Raw genomic sequence first — 23776 nt, forward strand, 5'->3', positions numbered from 1 at the left:
ATGTACCGAATCCGTCCTTTCCATTCTCCTGCTCCTATAATGGAGCAGAACGGAAAGGCTGAACGGTGATGTGAACTCAGCCTAAGGCCTCATGCACACGACCTTTCCATTTTTTGCGGTCTGCAAATTGCGGATCCGCAAAACACAGAATCTGCCCGTGTGCCTTCCGCAATTTGCAGAACGGAACAGGTGGCCCATTGTAGAAATGCCTATTCTTGTCCGCAAAATGGACAATAATAGGACATGTTATATTTTTTTGGCGGGGCTACGTAATGGAGCAACGGATGCGGACAGCACACGGAGTGCTGTCCGCATCTTTTGCGGCCCCATTGAAGTGAATGGGTCCGCATCCGAGCCGCAAAAACTGTGGCTCGGATGCGGACCCAAACAGCGGTCGTGTGCATGAGGCATAAGGGACATGTGCTACTATGCAATTCCTTTACTTAAATAGCAATGACATAGTTGACAGATTTCCTTTAAATGAATAAACTACAGGTTAAACTGAATCTTTTCCCACAAAACTATATCTCAATCTGCTCAGCGACATGCTGCCTGCAGATTGCACTGCATTTTTATGGTGAAGGGATCTCCGTAATGCCTCTGAGGCACCGGTGACACAAATAGGCTGACAGTTGATACAAGTCATCGCTATGCCCAAGGCTCATTTGTGCTTATTCATTGGGTGACCTCCATCTTTCTTTCCTGCTGCAGTGATACAAATCAAAATGACACCCTATCCCTAACTTTCAAAACATTGCTCCTAGGAATATTGGGCCTCATTTATGAAAACTATCAAGCAGTAAAACTATCTTAGTCACCCGTAATAATCAATCAGAGGGTGACTTTAATTTTTTCAGAGCAGTGTATAAAATGAAAGCTGAGCTCTGATTGGTTGCTATGGCAACTAAGACAGTTTTGCTGTTAGAGAGTATTGATAAATGAGCTCCACTGACTAGTCAAACCTTTAGGCCCCTTTCACACGAGCGAGTTTTCCGTGCGGGTGCTATGCATGAAGTGAACACATAGCACCCGCACTGAATCCTGACCCATTCATTTCAATGGGTCTGTGTACATAAGCGTTTTTTTTTCACGCATCAGTTCAGCTTTGCGTGAGAATCGCAGAATGTTCTATATTCTGCATTTCTCACGCAGCCCTGGCCCCATAGAAGTGAATGGAGCTTCAGTGAAAAACGCATCGCATTCTGATGTAATTCGGATGCAGTCCAGATGCAATGCATTTTTCACTGACTGTTTCTAGGAGATCTTGTTTGTAAACCTTAATTTTTTTTTTCATGCGCGTGAAAAACACATCAAAACTGATCGCCCGCCCGATCCGCGGCAGGGGTCCGGCAGTCACTAATAGCCAGACCCCTGCTGCATGCGCCGTCATCGATGAAATCACTGATGCTGGCGCATTAACCCTTGATATGCCGTGGTTAGCACTGACCGCGGCACATGCGGTGTCCTTGTGGGTATCGGAGCTGCCATCGGGTCCCCGTGCTGCTGTGACGGGGACCCGATGGCATGGAAGGCAGCCCAATGCCTTCCTTAGGCATGGTGGCTGCCTTCCGGGAGAGCCTGTGAAATTCAGCCCCCTGGATCTCACAGGCAGGAAGGCTGTAAGTATATTGCAGTGTGTAATACTCTTACAGCCAATACATTACAATACAGAATTATTGTCATACATTGTAAAGGGGATCAGACCCCCAAAAGTTGAAGTCCCAGTATTCTGACTCCGATTGTTGTAATAGCGATTTATCCCTAGTGAGACCTCTATGCCTGGCCTGTATAAGCAGATATAATCACTGCGGATAATCCTTATTAGATAGCTTGAACTCCCCAACACCGAGTTTATCCGTGTAAGTTGCTTTATTCTGTAAGCCAGATAAGAGTACAGCAGAACAGATGGATTCCGGTATTGTGCCGTCAAAAGATGATGCTTTCATAAGCGTACATGAGAATACATGTGTACCTGTACATATGGCTGGAGCAGTAAGAAGATACAGGAAGTGAGGTACACAGAAGAAGGGGTGGAGCAATGAAAGGAAATGAATCACAAATAACACGAACAAGAAAACAAGTGCATTACTAAAAACGGGCACTAGATGGGAGCATATAACCAAATATAGAATATCATATGAATTAAACTATATAGATTTAACTGCGTAGCAGCACACTCCCAGTCTGGCATTGAAAATGTCACTATTTAAACCATAACGGTAGTTATATAATTGCAAATAAACAACAGTGCAATTTGCTTGATGTCCAAGGACCTGAAAAACATAAAGAAAACATGCATATAATTCAACAACTAAAATGTAAGGCTTCAAGTGTATCAATTAAAGTACAAACACTTCTTTCTTGAAGTTTCAGGTAGGATTCAGCAGCATAGGCAATAAGTTCATTCTCCAAAGGGCAATAGCAGAATAAGTTCCGTGATGGGCCTGATGAAAGTCTTTACAGTCCCTTGTCTTGCAACTTTCACCTCCACCTTGCGTACCCTACCATCATCACTAGGAACGCTCTTCACAATAAGTCCCATAGGCCACTTGATTCTTTCAGCTTGCTGGTCCTTGAGCAGAACGAGTCTCCAACTTGTATGTTAGGACACTGTCGTTGCCATTTCCTGCGTCATTGCAGAGTGGAAAGATACTCCATCTTCCAACGATTCCAGAAGCGGTTGGCAAGGTTTTGTACTCACTTCCATTGATCATAGCACAGATTTCCATCTGTAAAGTTTTCAGGTGGAACAGGAACGGACCCAAGCTTCTGGGTAAGCAGGGTAGCTTGGGTAAGGATAGTTGGGTTCTCTGGATCTGTACACACTGGAACAAGTGGTCTTGAGTTGATTATGGCAGATGCTTCTGCCAAGAAGGTGGTTAGAATCTTGTGGGTAAGTCTTGTGGAGTTTAATTCCCTAAACATAGAGTCCAGTATTTTTCGTGTGATGCCTATCATTCTCTCTCATGAGCCGCCCATGTGGGAAGAATGAGGAGGATTGAAAATCCATGTACTAAAAGTTCTTGGATTGGCTTCAAGTTGAGTTGTAACTCTCTACAGGCTCCAACGAAATTAGTTCCACAGTCAGACCTCAGTGTCTTGACTGGTCCTCTGATGCGCACACTTATGCAAGTGAACAGCACTGCCCATCGTTTACTATTTGCTTGGCCACCTCGAGTTCTGCGGGCTGTTACCATCCATGGCCTAAAGACATCTAATCCAACATGAGAGCAAGGTGGGTCAGTACGTAATCTGTCAGCTGGCAAATCTGACATTAGCTGTTGCTGATGTTTACCTCTTAATTTACGGCACTGAACACAACTGTGCAGCATAGCTGTAATTTGTCTTTTTGCTCCTATGATGCAAAAGCCGGCAGCTCTTTTGGCACCTTCAGTGAAGTGTCTACCTTGGTGCTTAACCCTTTCATGGTAGTGCTATATGAGCAGAGTGGTGATATGGTGGCGAGCAGGTATTATGAGAGGATTCTGTTCTTGTTCTCCCAATTCAGTCTTGTTTAAACGTCCACCAACTCTTAACCCAAGACGAGTCTTTGTTCAGTTCTGGTGATGAGGGTTGTAACTTCAGGACGAATCTCTGGATCCTTGTCAGGTTCTAGAACACTGAATACGTCAGCCGTGGTCTCTTCTGTGTGATCCAGCAGGAATTCAGGACCTGTTAACCAGGAAGAATTTGCAAATACACTTGCAAACACCAGCCTAGTAGCATGATCTGCAGGATTAGATTCAGATGGGACATAATGCTATTGTTCAGGTTTAGATGATTTCCTGATTCTTTTTACACGGTTGCTGACGTACACATAGAAATGTTTAGTCTGGTTGTATATGTAGCCCAGAACAACCTTACTGTCTGTGTAGAATTTGGTGTCCTCTATCTGAATGTCTCTCACGTAATATGAAATCTGCGATTTCTACAGCTAGCACAGTCCCACAAAGTTCAAGCCTTAGGTGCTAACTTAGCTTTCCCAAACAGAAACCCTATGTGGGTTTGATTAGAAGAGTCTCTCATCTTGAGGTAGGCAACAGCCGCTATGGCCTCTGTAGATGCTTCTGAGAAGATCTGAAGCTCTTTTCTCCGGCTCGTAGCAAGGGAAGCTGAGGTGTAGCAGCGTGGTATATGGATTCTGTGGCGAAACCAACCTCGCCACTGGGTTTTGGAGAGGACTGGCCGCTGGCCTCTTGCCCCTGGATTATGGGCCATATACTAACTTTTAAACCCCTGAACCTATTCAAGTGAATTTTGGATAGGTTTGTCCCCAAGTTATACTGTTTAAATTGATGTAAGTTATATGTATGGCCAATGTAAACTCACAAAGTTGTAACAATTTATAATAAGTGTAACTTGTCAGCTTGGGAGGAAAATGCTGGGTGTGTTTCTATTGTGCCATTGTCCCATTGTGTGTTTAAGTGGTGATGTCTGTTCTGTTGTCCTCACATGTCTATTGGCAATCTCCCTTTGTCCTCAGAGATAATTGGATTGCTCCTCAGGTTGTCTCCGGGACAGAGAGGAGGAGACCATGATGCATTGTGGGGATATGTTGTATCTGTCCTATGTCACAGTCTTCATTCTGGTCCTCTGGGGACGTGAACGATTGGTTGCTGTAGTTACATTGTATGTGTTGTAAATTACTGATTGGTTGTATTTCAAACCCCTGTGGGCAGTACTATGTTTGTGGTTTATGAATAAAAGAGGCTGTACTTGAAGTACAGTCAGACCACTGCTTGACCCTCAACACGGAGCCTTGTCTCGTTATTGGGGGGATCCGCTGTATGCTGTTAGAAGACCGATTTCCAGAAGTGTAAGATCCCTGTTCGTCTGCTAGCAGCTATTCGTGAGGTTCCAGTTTGGAGTGCTATTTTGTATCCAGTTTGGGAATTTGGTGTCCTGCAGTAGCTGTGCCTGTCTCTCAGAAAGGGGCTTATTGCCTAAACGGATTTTAACCCCTTGTCTGCTGAAACGGTCCGTTACAGATTCCATCTAAGACATGTAGAGATTTCTTCCAGGACTCCCACTTTGAAAGCTTGTCAGATGGCAGTGAGCATCCCAATCTTTAATAGACTCTGAGAGCTGGCTGAGTAAGGCTTTACCTCGTATGGTGATGGAAGCCACAAATCCCATTGGATCGTATAGGCTGTTTACCACTGACAGAACACCATGCTTGGTAAATGGCTTGTCTGTAGAGCTAACTTGAAAGCTGAAAGTGTCCTTTAATAAGTCCCACTGTAGGCCCAGACTTTTCTGTATAGGTGGTGTGTCCATTCCCAGATTTAAGTCTTTAAACCCTGTGGCATGATTGCCAAGTTGAAAGGCTTTCATAACAGCAACACTATTTGAAGCAATTTTGTGTAGTCTGAGGTTAGCCTCAGAAAGCATACCTTGTGTCATTTGGAGCAGGTCTATGGCTTCTTTGTCTGTAGGTAAAGACTTAAGTCCATCGTCAACATAAGTCTCTTTCAACGAAGTGTCGAGCATCCGCGCCATACTCCTTTTCTCCATCAATGGCAGTCCTTCGTAAACCGTATGTTGCAACAGTGGGTGAGGGACTATTTCCGAAAACATGTACTTTCATGCGGTATTCAATAATCTAATTGTCCATGTTGTTGTCACAGTGCCACAGAAACCTTAGGAAGTTCCTATGGTCTTCGCGTACAATGAAGCAATAAAACATCTGTTCAATATCAGCAGTTATGGCAACTAGTTCTCTTCTAAATCTCATAAGTACGCCTACAAGGTTGTTGGTTAGATTTGGGCCAGTGAGAAGAACATCGTTTAGGGATACACCTTAATGCTTGGCACTGGAGTAAAATACTATCCTGATTTGTTTTGGCTTACGTGGATGATACACTCCGAAGAAAGGCAGATACCAGCACTCATCGTGTCTTTGAAGTGGTTGTGCTGGTTCTGCGTGATCATTGTCAAAGATCCTTTTCATAAAGGCGATGAAATGATCCTTCATTTCAGGCCTGTTCCTTAGTGTTCGTTGAAGTGAGTTGAATCTGGATAAAGCCTGTTCACGATTGGTTGTGAGTTTGGCCATTGTAGCACGAAGAGGTAATGGTGCAACCCAGCTGTTAGACTCATCCAGAAAGAATTCCTTATCCATTATTTTGATGAATTCTCTGTCTTCAACTGACAAGGCTATTTTGTTGAAATGAAGGATAGGAGCAGCACACAATAGGCTTTCCAGAGCTTTAGTTGAAGGAATGCAGCAGCTGAGCTAAAGACCCCAGATCCAGGGCGGTCAAAGTGAGGGCAATAGAAGACGTAGGCTTCAGCAGCATCTCCAAACAAATTACCTCTTTATTCAGAATTCCATGGCACGGTGTACAGAAACATGCAACGTTTCGGCTACATCTAGCCTTTGTCAAGCATACAATAAAAGTGATAATGCCCACATATAAATAGTTAAAAACATGCACTCCCACAAAGTTATTCACCCAATCAAAGAACAGGATTAATGAAGCACTGCAGTGCCTATTTAACTTAATATATATACACCCCTCTAGCTCACCTGTATGAGCTTCCTATGATGGCGGCTGTGCAGACCTCGGCGTGCCTGTCGATTAACTGCGCATGCCCATACACGTAATTGTCCACGACGGTGCGAGGGCAGATCACGCCGAGGTCTGCACAGCCGCCATCATAGGAAGCTCATACAGGTGAGCTAGAGGGGTGTATATATATTAAGTTAAATAGGCACTGCAGTGCGATCCTTTCACTATTGGCTCTGATTAGATTTGCTTTATTAATCCTGTTCTTTGATTGGGTGAATAACTTTGTGGGAGTGCATGTTTTTAACTATTTATATGTGGGCATTATCACTTGTATTGTATGCTTGACAAAGGCTAGATGTAGCCGAAACATTGCATGTTTTTGTACACCGTGCCATGGAATTCTGAATAAAGAGGTAATTTGTTTGGAGATGCTGCTGAAGCCTACATCTTCTATTGCCCTCACTTTGACCGCCCTGGATCTGGGGTCTTTAGCTCAGCTGCTGCATTCCTTCAACTAAAGCTCTGGAAAGCCTATTGTGTGCTGCTCCTATCCTTCGTTTTCTGCTACTTTGATCCGAGGAGCGAGCACCGGGGACCACGTACGCCATAACACATGTAAGTGTGTAACATGGGTACCCTCTCAGGCTCCGGCAAGAGCAAGGAAACTCCTGGCGACACGGTGTATATGTACACGGATGATGATATCCAAAGGTTAATCAGAGCAGACTCTGGGGATGTCTCTTTCCTCAGCACCCCATCTATCGATTTATTAAAGTGCAAGTGTGAACAAGAATCCAAAAAGTTGATCACCATGGAACTCCATCTTAGCACCTTAAGGGAGTATTATAAAAATCGACGGATCCCGATGGGTCTCAGATCAAATCTGCCCCCTAATCTATTTCCGAATGACATGGATTTCTGCACAAAGTTTGAAGCGGTGAGTAACAAGTACTCCTTTGATCTTATGTTATTGAACATTGACTTTCTCTGTAAAGAGGTTGACAACATTAAGAAAATAATTGCGGATTTGAATATACAAATCCAAGGTCTTATTAATGTGGATGACTTTGCTATACATGATGATAAAATTGCACAGCACATGCAACGTCATAAGTGTGAAACCGAGAGAATAAAATGTGATAAATGGCACAGGGACATCGAGGATTACCAGTTGGGCAAGGTTTACATTTGGCGGAATCCACAACCTCAGAACAGACTGAGAAGGAGACGCAATCAGCGTTTTGATCATGGACACTTCGGTTTCTCCACTTTTGACTCAGAATCCACTGATGAGTCCTCTACATCTGTTTTTTTAGGAAAACAAGGTGGCGGAGATGCCGCAGGGGCGGAAGGAAACACCATCGACCCCACAAAAGGATCGTTACCTCCCAACCCAGGAAAGAACAGGGGAGTACCAATGAGAATGACGAGACGCAACCCCAGGAAATGATACAACTGGTAGTAAACATTTCATCAGTTGAGCTCACCTTGGAACAAACTCAAGTGTTGGGTCGAGGTTTAACCTTCTCCCCTACAACTGAAAGGGACTGGTTCACTCTTGAATTGGACTTACAACGTTTTTTCAGGAATTTACGATGAAAAAGTTTTTTTGCATTGAAGAAAAGTGACAACATGGGATTAGATTCACGTAGCAATAAAAATGTTGCGGAATTAACGTGCAATAAGTTTGATTTAAAGAAACCTAGTAATTTTTTGCCCCCTCATACTAACCATGTGGTTGAGTCATATATCCAGATTGTACACGAGCAAATTGAAACCTTGAGGCCTTCCTTTATGGGTAGAAACAATCTAACCAAATTGGAACGTCAGGCCATTTTGTCATTGGAGAGGGATGACCGTATTATCATAAAACCTGCTGACAAGGGTGGGGCGGTGGTTGTCATGGATACTGCAATGTATGTCAAGGAAATCAATAGACAATTACAGGACATGGAAGTCTATGAACAACTATCTGGGGATCCCAAATGGGAGATTATGTGTGACATAGGAGTGATATTGGAGGAGGCGGTACAAAACTCCATCATTGATGATGGGTTATGCAAGTATCTTAAAGTGAGCCACCCTGTCACTCCTATGTTATACATACTACCCAAGATACATAAAAGGCTAGATAATCCACCAGGCCGACCCATTGTATCAGGCAGGACACTGGACATTTTTTGTTAAAATTACGTGAGTTGCAGCTTCCAGCTCAGTTCTTATTGGTAAGCTTTGATGTTGTCTCTTTGTACACGTCCATTGATCATACATACGGTCTGAACGTCGTAGATGTGGCCCTGGCCAACATGGGACTCTCCCTGGGGGTGTGCCGTTTTGTCCTCCGCCTCCTGGAGGTGGTCCTGAGGAGGAACTACTTTCTCTTCGGGGACACCTTCTACCAGCAGAGGCGAGGTGTGGCCATGGGGTCCAATGTGGCCCCCACCTACGCCAACATCTTCATGGCCGAGGTGGAGGGTTACAGTTCACAGTCACGTCTTCTGAAAGTGAACTTCACTTCTTGGATGTGCGAGTCTATGTAGTGGGTGGTGAAATTAAAACAGACCTCCATCAGAAGCCCACTGATAGGAAAACCCTTCTCACACATGACAGTTACCACCCGCATCGGATGTTAGACTCCTTACCTTGGAGCCAATTATTAAGAGTTAGAAGGATTGTATCCGATGACCTCAATTTTACACAGAGGGTGGATGCCATGTGTGACAGATTTACTGAAAGGGGTTATCCCAGGAAACTCCTAGACAGGACAAAAAAGAGGGTTACATTGATTGACAGAGAGTCTGCACTCCACAAGTCATCGAGAGCCAAGGTCACGAGTAGAGTTCCTTTTGTGTTTGTGTATGGTCGGGATAGTGGAGACATTGCTCATATCCTTAGAAAGGAGTGGCATATACTACAAAGAGGTTTGCCGGACAATGAAGAATTTAGTGCACCTCCATTGATGGCGTACAAGAGGAACTCTAATTTGCGTGACAGGCTGGTAAAGACAGACGTTGGAGGTTCAGGTTTGAGCACACAAAGGCTCTTGGCCCCACGTAGAAATGGAACTTTTCCTTGTTTATCCTGTTGCAATTGTGGTAACATTCTAAAAGGTGATCATTTTTTTCATCCTTACAGTGGCAAGAAGTATAAGATTAATGGCTACTACACATGTAGATCCCGATATGTTGTTTACGTCATACAATGTCCTTGTAGTCTCATCTATGTTGGTGAGACTACGATGGAGATTCGTGAATGGTTCAACAAACATAAAAGCACAATTCGCAAGGCTAACTTGGATAAACCAGTAGCCAAACATTTCGTGGAGGCAGGACACTCTCTCAATCAATTGCGCTTCAGGGTGATAGACAGTGTGGGTGTTTTACGCAGGTTTGGAGACAGAAATGCTGCTCTAAGGAAAAAAGAACTTAAATGGATATATACCCTAAGGTCCCTGCAACCTTATGGACTCAATCTGGAGTTCAATGTTGCAGGGATCAGTTAGGCTTTCTTCCGTTACAAGTATTGATATGTTTTTACATGGGAGGTCTATATGCACCCCTTGGTTAATCACTGTAACAATTGAGACATTTCTATGTAATGATTCCCATGCCCTAACATTGTGGGGCACTTTGAATATAGGATCAGTGTGCCAAACATCATTATTTTTCATAACATTTGGATGATCCCTCCTCATGATGGTGGGCGAGCATCTAATATACTTTGTGGTCCCTCTCGTGAAGATCCGCATGTCCTGGGCGGCGATAGTTTGCGACAGCATCACAGCATGGCTATTAACAACGCATATACTAACAGCGGTCATGTGATCGAGATCATCGGTCACGTGACCTACACATCGGCTATGACGTCGTCGGTGCGGGCGCCTTTCATTGGTTGTTGACGCCGCTGGTTTATTCTAATTGTGACCTCCATGATAGGTGGGATCACAGCTAAGCCCGCGGGATTTGATCTGCCCTCGCATGGTCGCGGACAATTACGTGTATGTGCATGCACAGTTACTCGACAGGCACACTGAGGTCTGCACAGCCGCCATCATAGGAAGCTCATACAGGTGAGCTAGAGGGGTGTATAGAGTTGCAAAAAAAAGTATGTGAACCCTTTGGAATGATATGGATTTCTGCACAAATTGGTCATAAAATGTGATCTGATCTTCATCTAAGTCACAACAATAGACAATCACAGTCTGCTTAAACTAATAACACACAAAGAATTAAATGTTACCATGTTTTTATTGAACACACCATGTAAACCTTCACAGTGCAGGTGGAAGAAGTATGTGAACCCTTGGGTTTAATAACTGGTTGAATCTCCTTTGGCAGCAATAACTTCAACCAAACGTTTCCTGTAGTTGCAGATCAGATGTGCACAACGGTCATCACAGTAACTATTGCGCATGCGCCAGCTAACGACGCGAAAATCGGCATCGTTAGCCGGCGCATGTGCAATAGTTACTGTGATGCCGTACAAGGAATGGGCATCGCAGTGAGCATGCGCCGGCCAAAGGAATGAGTGCGCCGGCGCGGGATATCGGCAGCATAACAAGTTAGTACAAAGGCGGTCAGAGGGAAAGGATGGGCAGGCAGAGGGTAGGAAGGGGCGGGGGGACGCAATGAGAAGGCTGAGCAAGCAGGGCACCTAAGAGAGTAACGCCGCCCTGGGCACTTGCGAGCCCTCATTTGCATATCTTATAAAGATCGTTTTTGAGGGTTCTATAAGTCCAGGATTGATGCCAGAGGTAAAGTTTTTATTAACTGTAAGCATGCTAGGGAGCTGTGGGAAGGGTTAAAAAAGTGAAATGCTGGTGACAGACTCCCTTTAAGTCATTCAGTTGTTGATTTACTTCTATGCTTTGGGTCGTTGTCCTGTTGCAACACCCATCTTCTGTTGAGCTTTAGCTGGTGGACAGATGGCCTTAAGTTCTCCTGCAAAATGTCTTGATAAACTTGGGAATCAACAATTCTTAATCGTAGGTCTTCTGAGAGCTCATTTGTGCGAGGCATCATTCACATCAGGCTATGCTTCTTGTGAAAAGCAAACCCAGAACCGGTGTGTGTTTTTTATAGGGCAGGGCAGCTATAACCAACACCTCCAATCTCATCTCATTGATTAGCTCTTGGAGATGTCAATTATTATAGGTGTTCACATACTTTTTCCACCTGCACTGTGAATGTTTACATGGTGTGTTCAATAAAAACATGGTAACATTTAATTCTTTGTGTGTTATTAGTTTAAGCAGACTGTGATTGTCTATTGTTGTGACTTAGATAAAGATCAGAACACATTTTATGACCGATTTGTGCAGAAATCCATATCACTCCAAATGGTTCACATACTTTTTCTTGCAACTGTATATATTAAGTTAAATAGGCACTGCAGTGTGATCCTTTCACTATTGGCTCTGATTAGATTTGCTTCATTAATCCTGTTCTTTGATTGGGTGAATAACTTTGTGGGAGTGCATGTTTTTAACTATTTATATGTGGACATTATCACTTGTATTGTATGCTTGACAAAGGCTAGATGTCGCCGAAACGTTGCATGTTTTTGTACACCGTGCCATGGAATTCTGAATAAAGAGGTAATTTGTTTGGAGATGCTGCTGAAGCCTACGTCTTCTAAGGCTATTTTGTTGTCCTCACTTGTAGTACAAAACACTGTGGTACCTAGGTTGTCATCACAAAGGACAGGAGTAACATCAGGTACTTGGATGATGTCAAGAAGATTCTCCTTTACTTCATAATGGTGAGGGCAATTTTTGAAGTGGGATGCATGTCCGTTTCCCAACAGTAAGTCTTGAAGGAGTGGATCTCAGATGGCGTACACATCCTGTCCAAGCATACATCACCCACTATTACCCAGCCTAGGTCAAGTCTTTGTGCATAAGGGGCATCATCAGGCCCATCGCACTGATTGCGTACTTTATGTACTCTGAGAATGTCCCTTCCTAACAGGACTAAGATTTCAGCACTCTTGTCCATTGCAGGAATCTCATCAACAAGGTGCCTTAAATGAGGATGTTGATAGACAGCTTCTGGATTGGGAATCTCTTCCCTTTCGTCTGGTATCTGGTCGCACTCGACTAATGTTGGTAGGGGTATGCCGTCTCCCTCATTGATATGGGAGACCATGAACCTGTCAACCCTTCTGCCAAAGGTCTTTACACGACCAGAACAGGTTCTGAGAGTATATGGCGTTGCGTGAACCTCTATGCTAAAGATCTCAAAGAATTTAGGCTTAACCAGGTATCTGTTGCTCTGTTCATCTATTATGGCATACATCCTAGCAGCTTTCTCAGGATGACTCTTTGGGTATATCTTGACTAGGCATATCTTGGCACAGCATTTGTGGTGCTTGCCTTCTCCACAGACTTCTGTACATGAAGAAGAGACCTTATCTTTGGTTGGAGCATGACCTTGTTGCTCCCCGCCATGATTTGAGACAGGAGTGGAGGTAGGAAGCTGCTGTGGGTTGTCTGGAAGTAGAGTAGGATGCATGACTGTAACATGTCTGTCGCTACCGCATTCTGTGCACTTGATGACAACTTTACAGTCTTTAGCAAAATGGCTATAAGAAGCACAGCACTTGTAGCATATGCCAAGTTTCCGGAGAATCTCCCTGCACTCTTGTAAAGTCTTTGCCCTAAGGCCACGACATTTCTTAAGAGGGTGAGGCTTCTTCTAAATAGGACACTGACAATTAGGGTCTTTATCTCTGTCATCCACAGCTCCCTGATCAGTAGCTGAGGTTGCGAAGGGTGAGATGTCTGTCCTTTTAACAGATATTGCTCAATTTAAGTCTGTACGTTTAACTGTTGTGTTATCATACCTTGATGATGGTGAGGATGAAGCAGGCAGGTTGGGTTCACTGAAGCTGAAGCTGGGATCGTTTCTCATCCAGGCTTGATGACTAATGAACCTGCAGAAGTATGAGAATGGAGGAAAGGATACATTATAATCTCTTTTGTATCTTGAACCCTGTTGTGCCCATTTCTCTTGTAGGCCGTATGGTAGTTTAGACACCACTGGGTTGACACCATGAGTGGTGTCCAGGAAGCTTAGGCCAGGTAGACGTGGGTCAGTCTTTGCCAACTCTAGCTCCATGAGGAAGTCACTTAGATCTTGGAGCTTGCGATAGCCTTTGTTCCCTATTTTTGGGAAATTTTGCAGTCTCTTGAATAGAGCGCTTTCTATGGCTTCAGCGTTACCGTAGGCTTGCTCAAGTCTTGCCCATGCAGCAACAAGACCTGCATCTGGGTGGTCAACATGTACTGTTCTGAGTATTTTAACACAACCTGCAGATTCTTGTCCCAGCCACTTTATGAGCAAATCAAGTTCTTCCTTAGCAGTAAGGTTGAGATCGGTAATAGTAGCCTTGAAGGTTGATCTCCAGGCCCTGTAGCTCTCTGGACAGTCGTCAAACCTTGAGAGGCTGGTGTTAATGAGCTCGCGGTGTACAATGTATCTGGAAAAGTCATTCATATCTGGTTTCTCACTCCTTGGTGTCAAAGTAACTTGTGGAACCCCTTGGGTGTGAAAGTTCTCTGATGTAGGGTGAGGTTTACCAGGGTAAAATGATGTTGAATGAGCGTTTAACTGTGGTGTAGTCTCTAAGGCTTGTGCTGGCTTTGGTTTGAGCTGCAGCTTATTAGTGTTCGAATTTCGAATTTTTATCGCGAATATAGGTAATTTGAAAATTCGCAAATATTTAGAATATAGTGATATATATTCGTAATTTCGAATATTCGAGATTTTTTTTATTGCGAATTTTCGTAATGCAAATTTTCGTAATGCTAATTTTTATCGCAAATGTTTCAATTGCCGAGCAAAAACATGATTCCTCCCTGCTTCTTGCTTGTGGGCCAATGAGTCATTGGCCCACAAGCAAGAAGCAGGGAGGAATCATGACTTTAAATGGGAAAAATGATGAATATTCAAAAAAACTAATATATAGCACTATATCGAATATATTTGTTTTTCGAATATTCGTAATATTCTAAAACAAGAATATATAGCAATATAGCGAATATTCGAAAAAAACTAATGTAGAGCAATTTAGCTAATATAGTGCTATAATCTTTTGTCTAATAGTTGTAATTTTTTTTAAAAAAATATTATAGCACTATATTAGCTAAATTGCTCTATTAGTTTTTATTTTTTTCGAATATTCGCTATATTGCTATATATTCTTGTTTTAGAATATTACCAATATTCGAAAAAACTAATATATTTGTTTTTTCGAATATTCGTTAGCAATTTAGCGCTATAATCTTCTTTGTCTAATAGTTTTTTCAAATTTTGGCTGTATTGCTATATATTCTTGTTTTAGAATATTACAAATATTCGAAAAAACAAATATATTCGATATTGTGCTATGACTCATTGGCCCACAAGCAAGAAGCAGGGAGGAATCATGTTTTTGCTCGGCAATTGAAAAATTTGCATTACGAAAATTTGCATATTACGCGCTCATTACCTTGTCGATTTTTCGAGTAAAAAAATCTTAGAATATAACGAATATTCGAATTTGCAAATATTCGCCGAATATTCTACTAAATATTCGCGAAATATCGCAAATTCGAATATGACTACTGCCGCTCATCACTACGGCTTATCACCGGAAGTCGCCTTGTTGTTGACATGAGTTGATCCGGTTTGCTGCATAGATGTACTTGTGTTGTAGACTTGAATAGGCTTAGACATATAGAGCTGAGAGGTCTCTGTGTTGGGAGTCAGAACAGTGTTGTTAGTAGGAGGTACAGGAGATGGACTCTGTATCTTTGCAGATGTTATGCTTTAGAACGTATTCTCTGGTGCGTTCAGCTGGATCTTCCAGTTCTGCTGGGATAAGGCAGTCTAAATTAGTACTTTCTCCCATTGCTTGTTCAAGGACTTTCAGCCTTCAGCTGCTTCCTCCCCTTCCATTTGCAGAATCTTTATCTGTGAATCTGCCTCTGCTTGGAGAGCTTTGCTTTGAGCTTCCATCTTGGCTTGATGTGCTTCCATCTCTGCTTGTTGAGCTTCCATCTCTGCTTGTTGAGCTTCCATCTCTGCTTGATGAGCTTCAATCTCTGCTTGTTGAGCTTCCATCTCTGCTTGTTGAGCTTCCATCTCTGCTTGTTGAGCTTCCATCTCTGCTAGATGAGCTTCCATCTCTGCTTGTTGAGCTGCCCTTTGAGCTTCAATCTCTGCTTATTGAGCTGCCTTTTGAGCTTCCAGCTCTGCTTGCTTTCTGGTAAAGGAGCTTTGCGCCTTTTTTGATTCGGCGTCAGCGCGGGCCTCTATTAACTTGTTGCTTAATGTTAATCTTCTGGAACGAGAGGATCTGGAAGAAAGTGCAGTGCGCTTGGTTGTGGTGGATCTGTGAGATCTGGTCTCCTGCAGTTGAGTAATGCGGAGTTCTGCCTTAAACTTAGCATTTTGCACTGCGAGATCCCTTTGTTGGTTCAGTGCATCAGTCCTGGTCAGTTCTGCTGAAGAATCCTCTATATTAGAATCCTACAAGAAAGCTGAGTATTTTGCAGACAGCTGTTGGTAGCGTACATACACAGCAAATAGGTGATTTATAGAGTCCCTTATTTCAGCTGGTTGATCATTAGAGTGTGACAAAACTGACATGTGTTGTGAGCTTCTGTCCCAGAGGTCTGACAGATTGATGGAGAAGTCATCTCTAGTGGCTTGATAGTTTTCGCTGAGTTTCTGTGTTGGTTTTATTGTACGTTTGGGTCTTACACTCTGTTTGGTACGTCTTCCGGTTCAGAGGCATGATGTATCTGCGTTGGTTCAGCCATAAAAGAGTGTTCAGAGCCTTGTCTAGACATTTTTTGCGGTTTTGCGAAAAATGGTACTGTCTCTTTAAAAAGACAAACAGCAGCTTAGACAGGTGAGGTATCAGTGCGCTCCCTAGAGGTTTAGGCATTATCTCCCTATTCTACACTATCAGGTATTGATCTGGTATTTGTTATTTGGCTGTATATGGGTTATAATATATGCAATTGGTTTTCCATGCTATTATCTCTTTTACCCTTTTGGCTTATGTAACTCTTGCAGTTTTTACCTGTATCATTTGGAATAGACTTCCTCCTTCGTTATTGGAGGAGTCCCTTATGTCTTTTTATGCAATTTGCTGTTAAACCATATTGATTACTCATGAGGGGGGATTTTTTTACCTTTGTGTACCTACTGGGGAGCTGCTTATTCGCAGAGCTAACTGCATTGCTGTTATATAATCATTCATACTTTCAATTATTTATATATGTTGTCTTTTATGATGTAATTTAATAAAATATGTCATAATACATGTGTGCTCTTGATTTTTTGGTAATATTGAGTATTTTTCCACACATTGTCTCATCTTTTTGATGATTATTTTGCTTGTACTGTCAGATAAATGTTGTAAATAACAAAAATAAAAACGGTGCCAAAACAGCTATTTCTTGTTACCTTGCCTCACAAAAAGTGTAATATAGAGCAACCAAAAATCATATGTACCCTAAAATAGTACAAAAAAACTGCCACCTTATCCCGCAGTTTCCAAAATGGGGTCACTTTTTTGGAGTTTCTACTCTAGTGGTGCATCAGGGGGGCTTCAAATGGGACATGGTGTCAAAAAACCAGTCCAGCAAAATCTGGCTTCCAAAAACCGTATGGTGTTCCCTTCCTTCTGCGCAATGCTGTGTGCCCGTACAGCTGTTTTACGACCTCATATGGGGTGTTTCTGTAAACTACAGAATCAGGACCATAAATATTGAGTTTTGTTTGGCTGTTAAGCCTTGCTTTGTAACTGGAGAAAATTGATTAAAATGGAAAATCTGCCAAAAAGTGAAATTCTGAAATTTCATCTCTATTTTCCATTAATTCTTGTGGAACACTTAAAGGGTTAACAAAGTTTGTAAAATCAGTTTTGTATACCTTAAGGGGTGTAATTTCTAAAATAGGGTCACTTTTTTGGAGTTTCTACTCTAGGGGTGCATCAGGGGGTCTTCAAATGTGACATGGCAGCTTAAAATTATACCAGTGAAATCTGCTTTACAAAAACCACATGGCATTCCTTTCCTTTTATGCAATGCTGTGTGCCCATACAGCAGTTTACAACCACATATGGGGTAAACTACAGAATCAGGGCAATAAATATTGTGTTTTGTTTGGCTGTTAACCCTTGCTTTGTTAGTGTAAATAAATTGATTAAAATTGAAAATCTGCCAAAAAAGTGAAATTCTAAAAATGTAATCTCCATTTTCCATAAATTCTTGGGGAACACCTAAACGTTTAACAAAGTTTGTAAAAATCAGTTTTGAATACCTTGAGGGGTGTAGTTTCTAAAATAGGGTCATTTTTGGGTGGTTTCTATTATGTAAGCCTCACAAAGTGACTTCAGACCTGAACTGGTCCTTAAAAGGTGGGTTTTGAAAATTTTCAGAAAAATTTCAAGATATGCTTCTAAACTTCTAAGCCTTCTAACGTCCCCAAAAAATAAAATGGCATTCACAAAATGATCTAAGCATGTAGTAGACATATGGGAAATCGATTATAAATTATCTATTATAAAAGTAGAGAAATTGAAATTTGGAAATTTGATAATATTTCCAAATTTCTTGTAGATTTGGCATTTTTTTAATAAATAAAAAAATTTTTTTGGACTCAATTTTACCACTGTCATGAAGTACAATATGTGACGAGAAAACTGTTTGAGAATGGCCTGGATAAGTAAAAGCGTTTTAAAGTTATCACCACATAAAGTGACATATGTTAGATTTGCAAAAAATGGCCTGGTCCTTAAGGTGAAAAATGGCAGGGTCCTGAAGAGTTTAAATATAAAATTAGGTATATACAAAGAAATGAAATGATCTGCCATGCTTAGGCAACTCCGGAAAAAAAAGTCTGCTAATGCATTGCATTTTTTATCTCAGGTGGTGCGATCCTGCGCTTTTTGCACACTTCTCTTTCGGATGCTGGAAGATACCGCTGTGTGGTTTCAAATGCTGCTGGAGAGAAAAGTAAAAACTTCCAATTAAATGTACTAGGTAAATGTTTAGTTTTGTCACAAAACCTCTCTTTATCTCACATAACAGTCAGATGATTTACATTGATAACTTTATGTATTTATTTAATAATTATGTTCAATACAATAAATGATAAGTCAAGAATTTCTGCCATTTATGTTTGTATTTTTTAACTCTACACATCCAGCACTTTTCACATAAAGAAACAAAACCATTTTCATTATGTTATGCTCAATGAACCTGCAGTTTTCTATAATGCATATATTTATATTTAGTTCTGCCGAGATTTACTGAGAATACGTTGGAAGATGTAAAGTTAAAAGAGAAAAGTGATGTGACCCTTTCATGTGAAGTAACAGGTAAAATACCACATCCCACTGTTATACTTTTTGCATTACAACATTACCTACAGTAGTAATATGCACCTATTGTGATGCAATTTTTTTTAATATAATCTCTTTTTATTGAATATTGGGTATACAGAAAATAATGCAATTTAGCAAATCACACATTATACAGGTTACAATCCTCGTGCAGTTAGACATTTCTGTCTAAAAAATATGTTTTCAGTTATGTAGCCAAGAATAAACACATATGAAAACGTACAATTCTCAACTATCTGATATTGACTTAGAGTGTAAGCTATCTGCATATGCTTAGTATATGTGTGGCAGATCAGGCAAAACAAATTATAGTATAACTAAAATCAGAAAAAACTAAAAGAAAAAGGGGAAAAAGGAAACACTCTGTATCTCCGACCTGTGGCAGGACCTCCCCACTTCCCAGGCAATTCCAATGGTTTGAAATCAACAAAATTCTATATTAAGGTTGAATCAATATTAGTAATTCCCAGGTGGGCTAAGCTTTATGGAATGTTTTGTAAGGTGAGACACGTCCTCCTATTCATAAGAATAAAATGAAATAGTAAGGCTATGCAATACAGTGTATCTCAATCTAACTTTGGTAGTTCATTCATCCACGGCTGCCAAATTTTCAGGTAAAGTTGCCTGTTATTACTTTCCCAGCCTGCAAGCTCCTCCAATCTGTTAATTTGTTGAATCTTATTCTTCCAAACCTCCATGGTTGGAGGTAAGGGGTCCCTTTATTTTGTAGCAATAAGGAGTTTAGCTGTGGCTAACGTGTCGAGAGACTAACTTTGGAAGATTTAAGTGTTGATTGAGACAACCATAGAAGAACCAACTCCGGTGTCAGCGTTACATTCAAGGATTATTTATAGTTTTTTCTACTTCCCTCCAGAATGGTACAATTAGGGGGCATGTGTCTTGTACCATCTCGTAACCACTTTGAAAGAGTTTTCTTGGAGATTGACACATCTGGAGAAGCCACAGGCATGTGCTAGTATATATTCAGTGTCTTCTTTTGAAAAAGTCCTACCTAACTCTTTCTCCCTTCGTAAAATATAATAAGGTTTAGACGGTGATTTGTTTTCTAGTAAGTGCTTGTATGATAAAGAAATCAGTTTATTTGGTGGTGTGGGGAGCAGCGTTAGGTTTTCGAGCCATGTGGGATCTGAAAGGGGGGTGGAGGCGACAGCCCTCACCTTGTGGCAAGTATGCACAAAATCTAAATTGTGTAGGGAGAGGGTGTGCCCAGATTATGTGTGTTGTAAAAATCAGATAAGGATAGGGGATGTTATTTATCTACAGTAGCAGGAATGCTATCCTTATTTTAATTCAAATTCCACCACCAGCTACCCCCTGGATTCCATGACTTGTCCAAAGTGAGGCAGGACTGTCAAGGGAGCCAGTTTGGAAATCCCTTTATTAAATTGAGGAAGAAGAGGGATAGTACCACAAACCTGAATCATTCCTCTGGACATGTCTCCCAATACCCCATCGGCTTGTGCAGGTAATACACTTAACCCCAAACAGCTGTATAAGTAAGGTCCCATAAGGTGTCGCTCGATATCTAGATAAGGTGTAATCAAGTTATTATTTGCTAACAAGGCCCATCTAGCTAGCTGTATGGATCTGTAGTACAGTGTGAGATCCGGCAAAGAAATTCCACCTTTTCCCTTATTTTGTGTTAAATAAGAGTAGGCAAGTCTCGTCTCTTATTTTTCCACAGGAAGGTAGTGAATAATTTCCTCTGTATTTTTTATGGAAGGGATTGTAACATATATAGAATCTTAGGAAGAACATAGGAGGAGAGAAGGTTTTTCCTGCCAATCCAATACATATAAGGAATCTGTAAAGTGCTCAGGTATGTATTAATTTTTAGTAGGAGAGGCTTATAATTTAGGCTAAAAAGGCGTTTGGGATCTGATGACAATGTTATCCCTAAGTACTGAATAGTGGAAGAAGGCCATTTAAATGGGGATGAAGTTTTCATGTTGGCGAGGGATTTAGGGTTGACTGAAATGTTAAGGGCTTCAGATTTGGAGTAATTTATTTTGAAATTAGACCCTTTCCCATACAAGTCGAAGATCTTAATTATTTCTGGAAGGGATTCTGCTGGGTTGGTTACCATTAGCAATAAATCATCCGCAAATGCTGCGGTTTTATGTGTGAACTGACCTAGAGTAAGACCCTCAATCTGTTCTGTTTGCCTTATTTTAAGCAAAAGGGTTTCCATGCATAAAATGAAGAGTGACGGGGATAATGGGCATCCTTGACGTGTTCCATTTGTAATCGGGAAAAGGTCAGACAATGTACCATTTATCACATGGCTTCTATAAACTGTATAGGAAAGTTAAACTTCTTCAATGTCTTCCTCATGAATTCCCATTTCACCCTATCAAATGCCTTTTCGGTATCTGTACCTAATAGGAGAAGAGGCAAATTCTTATGTTTAGCTGCATAAATTGCTTAAGTTACTCTCCATACATTATGTTTTCCCTCTCTCCCTGTCACAAACCCCTCCTGCTCAGGATCTATTAAGGTTGGCAAGAATGGGGCTATCCGGTGTGCCAGAAGCTTTGACCACCATTTCAGATACAATTCAGGAGGATATGGGCCTAAAATTGCCACAGTCCTCTCGGTCTTTACCCTCTTTGTGTAAAATAGTAATATGTAGGGTTGAGCGAACTCGAACTGTAAAGTTCGGGTTCGTACAGAACTTTTAGGATTTTTGGACCCCGGACCCGAACATTTCAGTAAACGTTCGGTGTTCGCCGATTTCTTGGCGCTTTTTGAAAGGCTGGAGAGCAGCCAATCAACAAGCGTTTAACTGTGTGACCTTAGAAGCCATCACAGCCATGCCTACTAATGGCATGGCTGTGATTGGCCAGTGTAGCATGTGACCCAGCCTCTATATAAGCTGGAGTAACGTAGCACTGCACGTCACTCTGCTGTGCCTAGTGTAGGGAGAGGATGCTGCTGGTGCAATCTACATAGATTTAGTTGTGTGGGTGCAGTGCACAATCTTTTTACCCTGCCCTGAGCCCAGTGACAGAAAAAAACAACTTTTATCCATCTGTTAGTTAGGTGGGCGGCGGCTGCTACCATTTTATGCAAACTCAGTGCACCAGCACTGCATCTGTGCTTTAGTGACATTCAAATCCAAGCTTGAAATACTGCAATAATAATAATCTGGTTTTAAAAAAAACGCCCTTTTTTGGCAATATATAACATCTGGTGCATTTGCAGGATTAGTCAGTGTGCAATTTAAGCTAGAAATACAGCCATCATTTTCTGGGTTTTTATAAACACTCTTTTTGTGCAAAATACACTATTTTAAAGCCCTTGATGCATCTGCACGTGTGAAATTCAAGCGTTATATACAGATTTCATATTCTGTTATTTAAAAAAACAACCTTTCTTTTGCAAAATACTTAATATTGCAGCCCTTGCTGCATCTGTAATTGTTAAAAACAAGTTTTAAAAAATGTAATTTTCAGGCTTTGAAAAAACACACATTTTTGGCAATATCCAACATCTGGTGCCTTTGCAGGATTATTCAGTGTGCAATTTAAGCTAGAAATACAGCCATATTTTCTGGGTTTTTAAAAACACACTTTATTGGCAAAAATGCACAATTTTACAGCCCTTGCAGCATCAGCACGTGTCAAATTTAATGGTTATATACTGCTGTGATATTCAGTTATTAAGCAAACACCCGTTTTGGGCAAAAAACTTTAATTGCGGCCTAGTCTGGATCAGTACGTGTGAGATACACCCTTTAGATACTTTGGGATTGCAGGGCGCTTCAGTTTGCCTCCTGTAGCTTCCTCCTCTTACTCCGCTTCCTTATCCTCTACCGGCTCCTCATCCGGTCAGCGTAACACCTTCACCACCAACTTCAGCACAGCCAGGGGTAAACGACAGCTGGCAGTTTTAAAACTTATCTGTTTGGGGGACAAACTCCACACTGCGCAGGAGCTGTGGACAGGCCTTGAACAACAGACCGATGAGTGGTTGGTGCCAGTGACCCTCAAGCCCGGCCTGGTAGTGTGCGATAATGGGCGAAATCTCGTAGCAGCTCTGGGACTAGCCGGTTTGACGCACATCCCTTGCCTGGCGCATGTGCTGAATTTGGTGGTGCAGAGATTCCTTAAAAATTACCCCGATATGTCAGGGCAGCTGCATAAAGTGCGGGCCACCTGTGCGCGCTCACCTCCTTATATGCGACTGCGACGTGCCCCCAAGGTGGAACTCTATCTTGCACATGCTGGCCAGAATGTGCGAGCAGCAGCAGGTGATAGTGGAGTTTCAGCTGCAGCACGCATGGGTGAGTCTCTCTGCGTAACAGTACCACTTCACCACCAATGACTGGGCCTCCATGAGAGACCTGTGTTCCTTGTTGCGCTGTTTCGAGTACTCCACCAACATGGCCAACACCGTTCTCCGTGTTACTATCCCACTTCTATGCCTCCTTGAAAAAACGCTTCTGGCGATGATAGAAGAGGATGTGGCACAGGAGGAGGAGGAGGAGGAGGAAAAGGGATAATTTCATAGGGATTCCGGCCAGTCATTCACAAGTGGCTCCGAGGGTGGGTTCCTGCACCCACAAACGCCAGGTACACAATTGTCCAGCCAGGGCACAGTTCTGGAGGATGAGGAGGAGGAGATGGAGAAGGAGGAACCATGTTCTCAGCAGGGTGGCACCCAGACCAGCTCATGGCCATCACTGGTGCGTGGCTGAGGGGATACAGAGGACACAGACGATACACCTCCCACAGAGGACAGCTTTTCGTTGCCTATGGGCAGCCTGGCACACATGAGCGATTACATGCTGCAGTGTCTCCGCAACGTAGTTGCCCACATTCTAACTTGTGCTGATTACTGGG

At 42.1% G+C, this 23776-nt stretch overlaps 1 protein-coding gene across 3 annotated transcripts in view; it reads left to right on the forward strand.

Moving 5' to 3' along the window:
- HMCN1 (hemicentin 1) overlaps positions 1-23776 on the forward strand; it is a 723834-nt gene that overhangs the window by 295246 nt on the left and 404812 nt on the right. For all 3 annotated transcript variants that reach the window (XR_005774384.1, XM_040408842.1, XM_040408843.1), the window contains 2 exons: positions 18436-18549; positions 18804-18887. Coding sequence is in view for 2 of the 3 variants with exons in the window: in XM_040408842.1 (XP_040264776.1) it covers positions 18436-18549; positions 18804-18887 (198 nt within the window). In the remaining variant the exon portion in view is untranslated. The remainder of the gene's footprint in view (positions 1-18435; positions 18550-18803; positions 18888-23776) is intronic.

This window comes from Bufo bufo, chromosome 9, assembly GCF_905171765.1.
Source record: "Bufo bufo chromosome 9, aBufBuf1.1, whole genome shotgun sequence".
Taxonomy (NCBI): domain Eukaryota; kingdom Metazoa; phylum Chordata; class Amphibia; order Anura; family Bufonidae; genus Bufo; species Bufo bufo.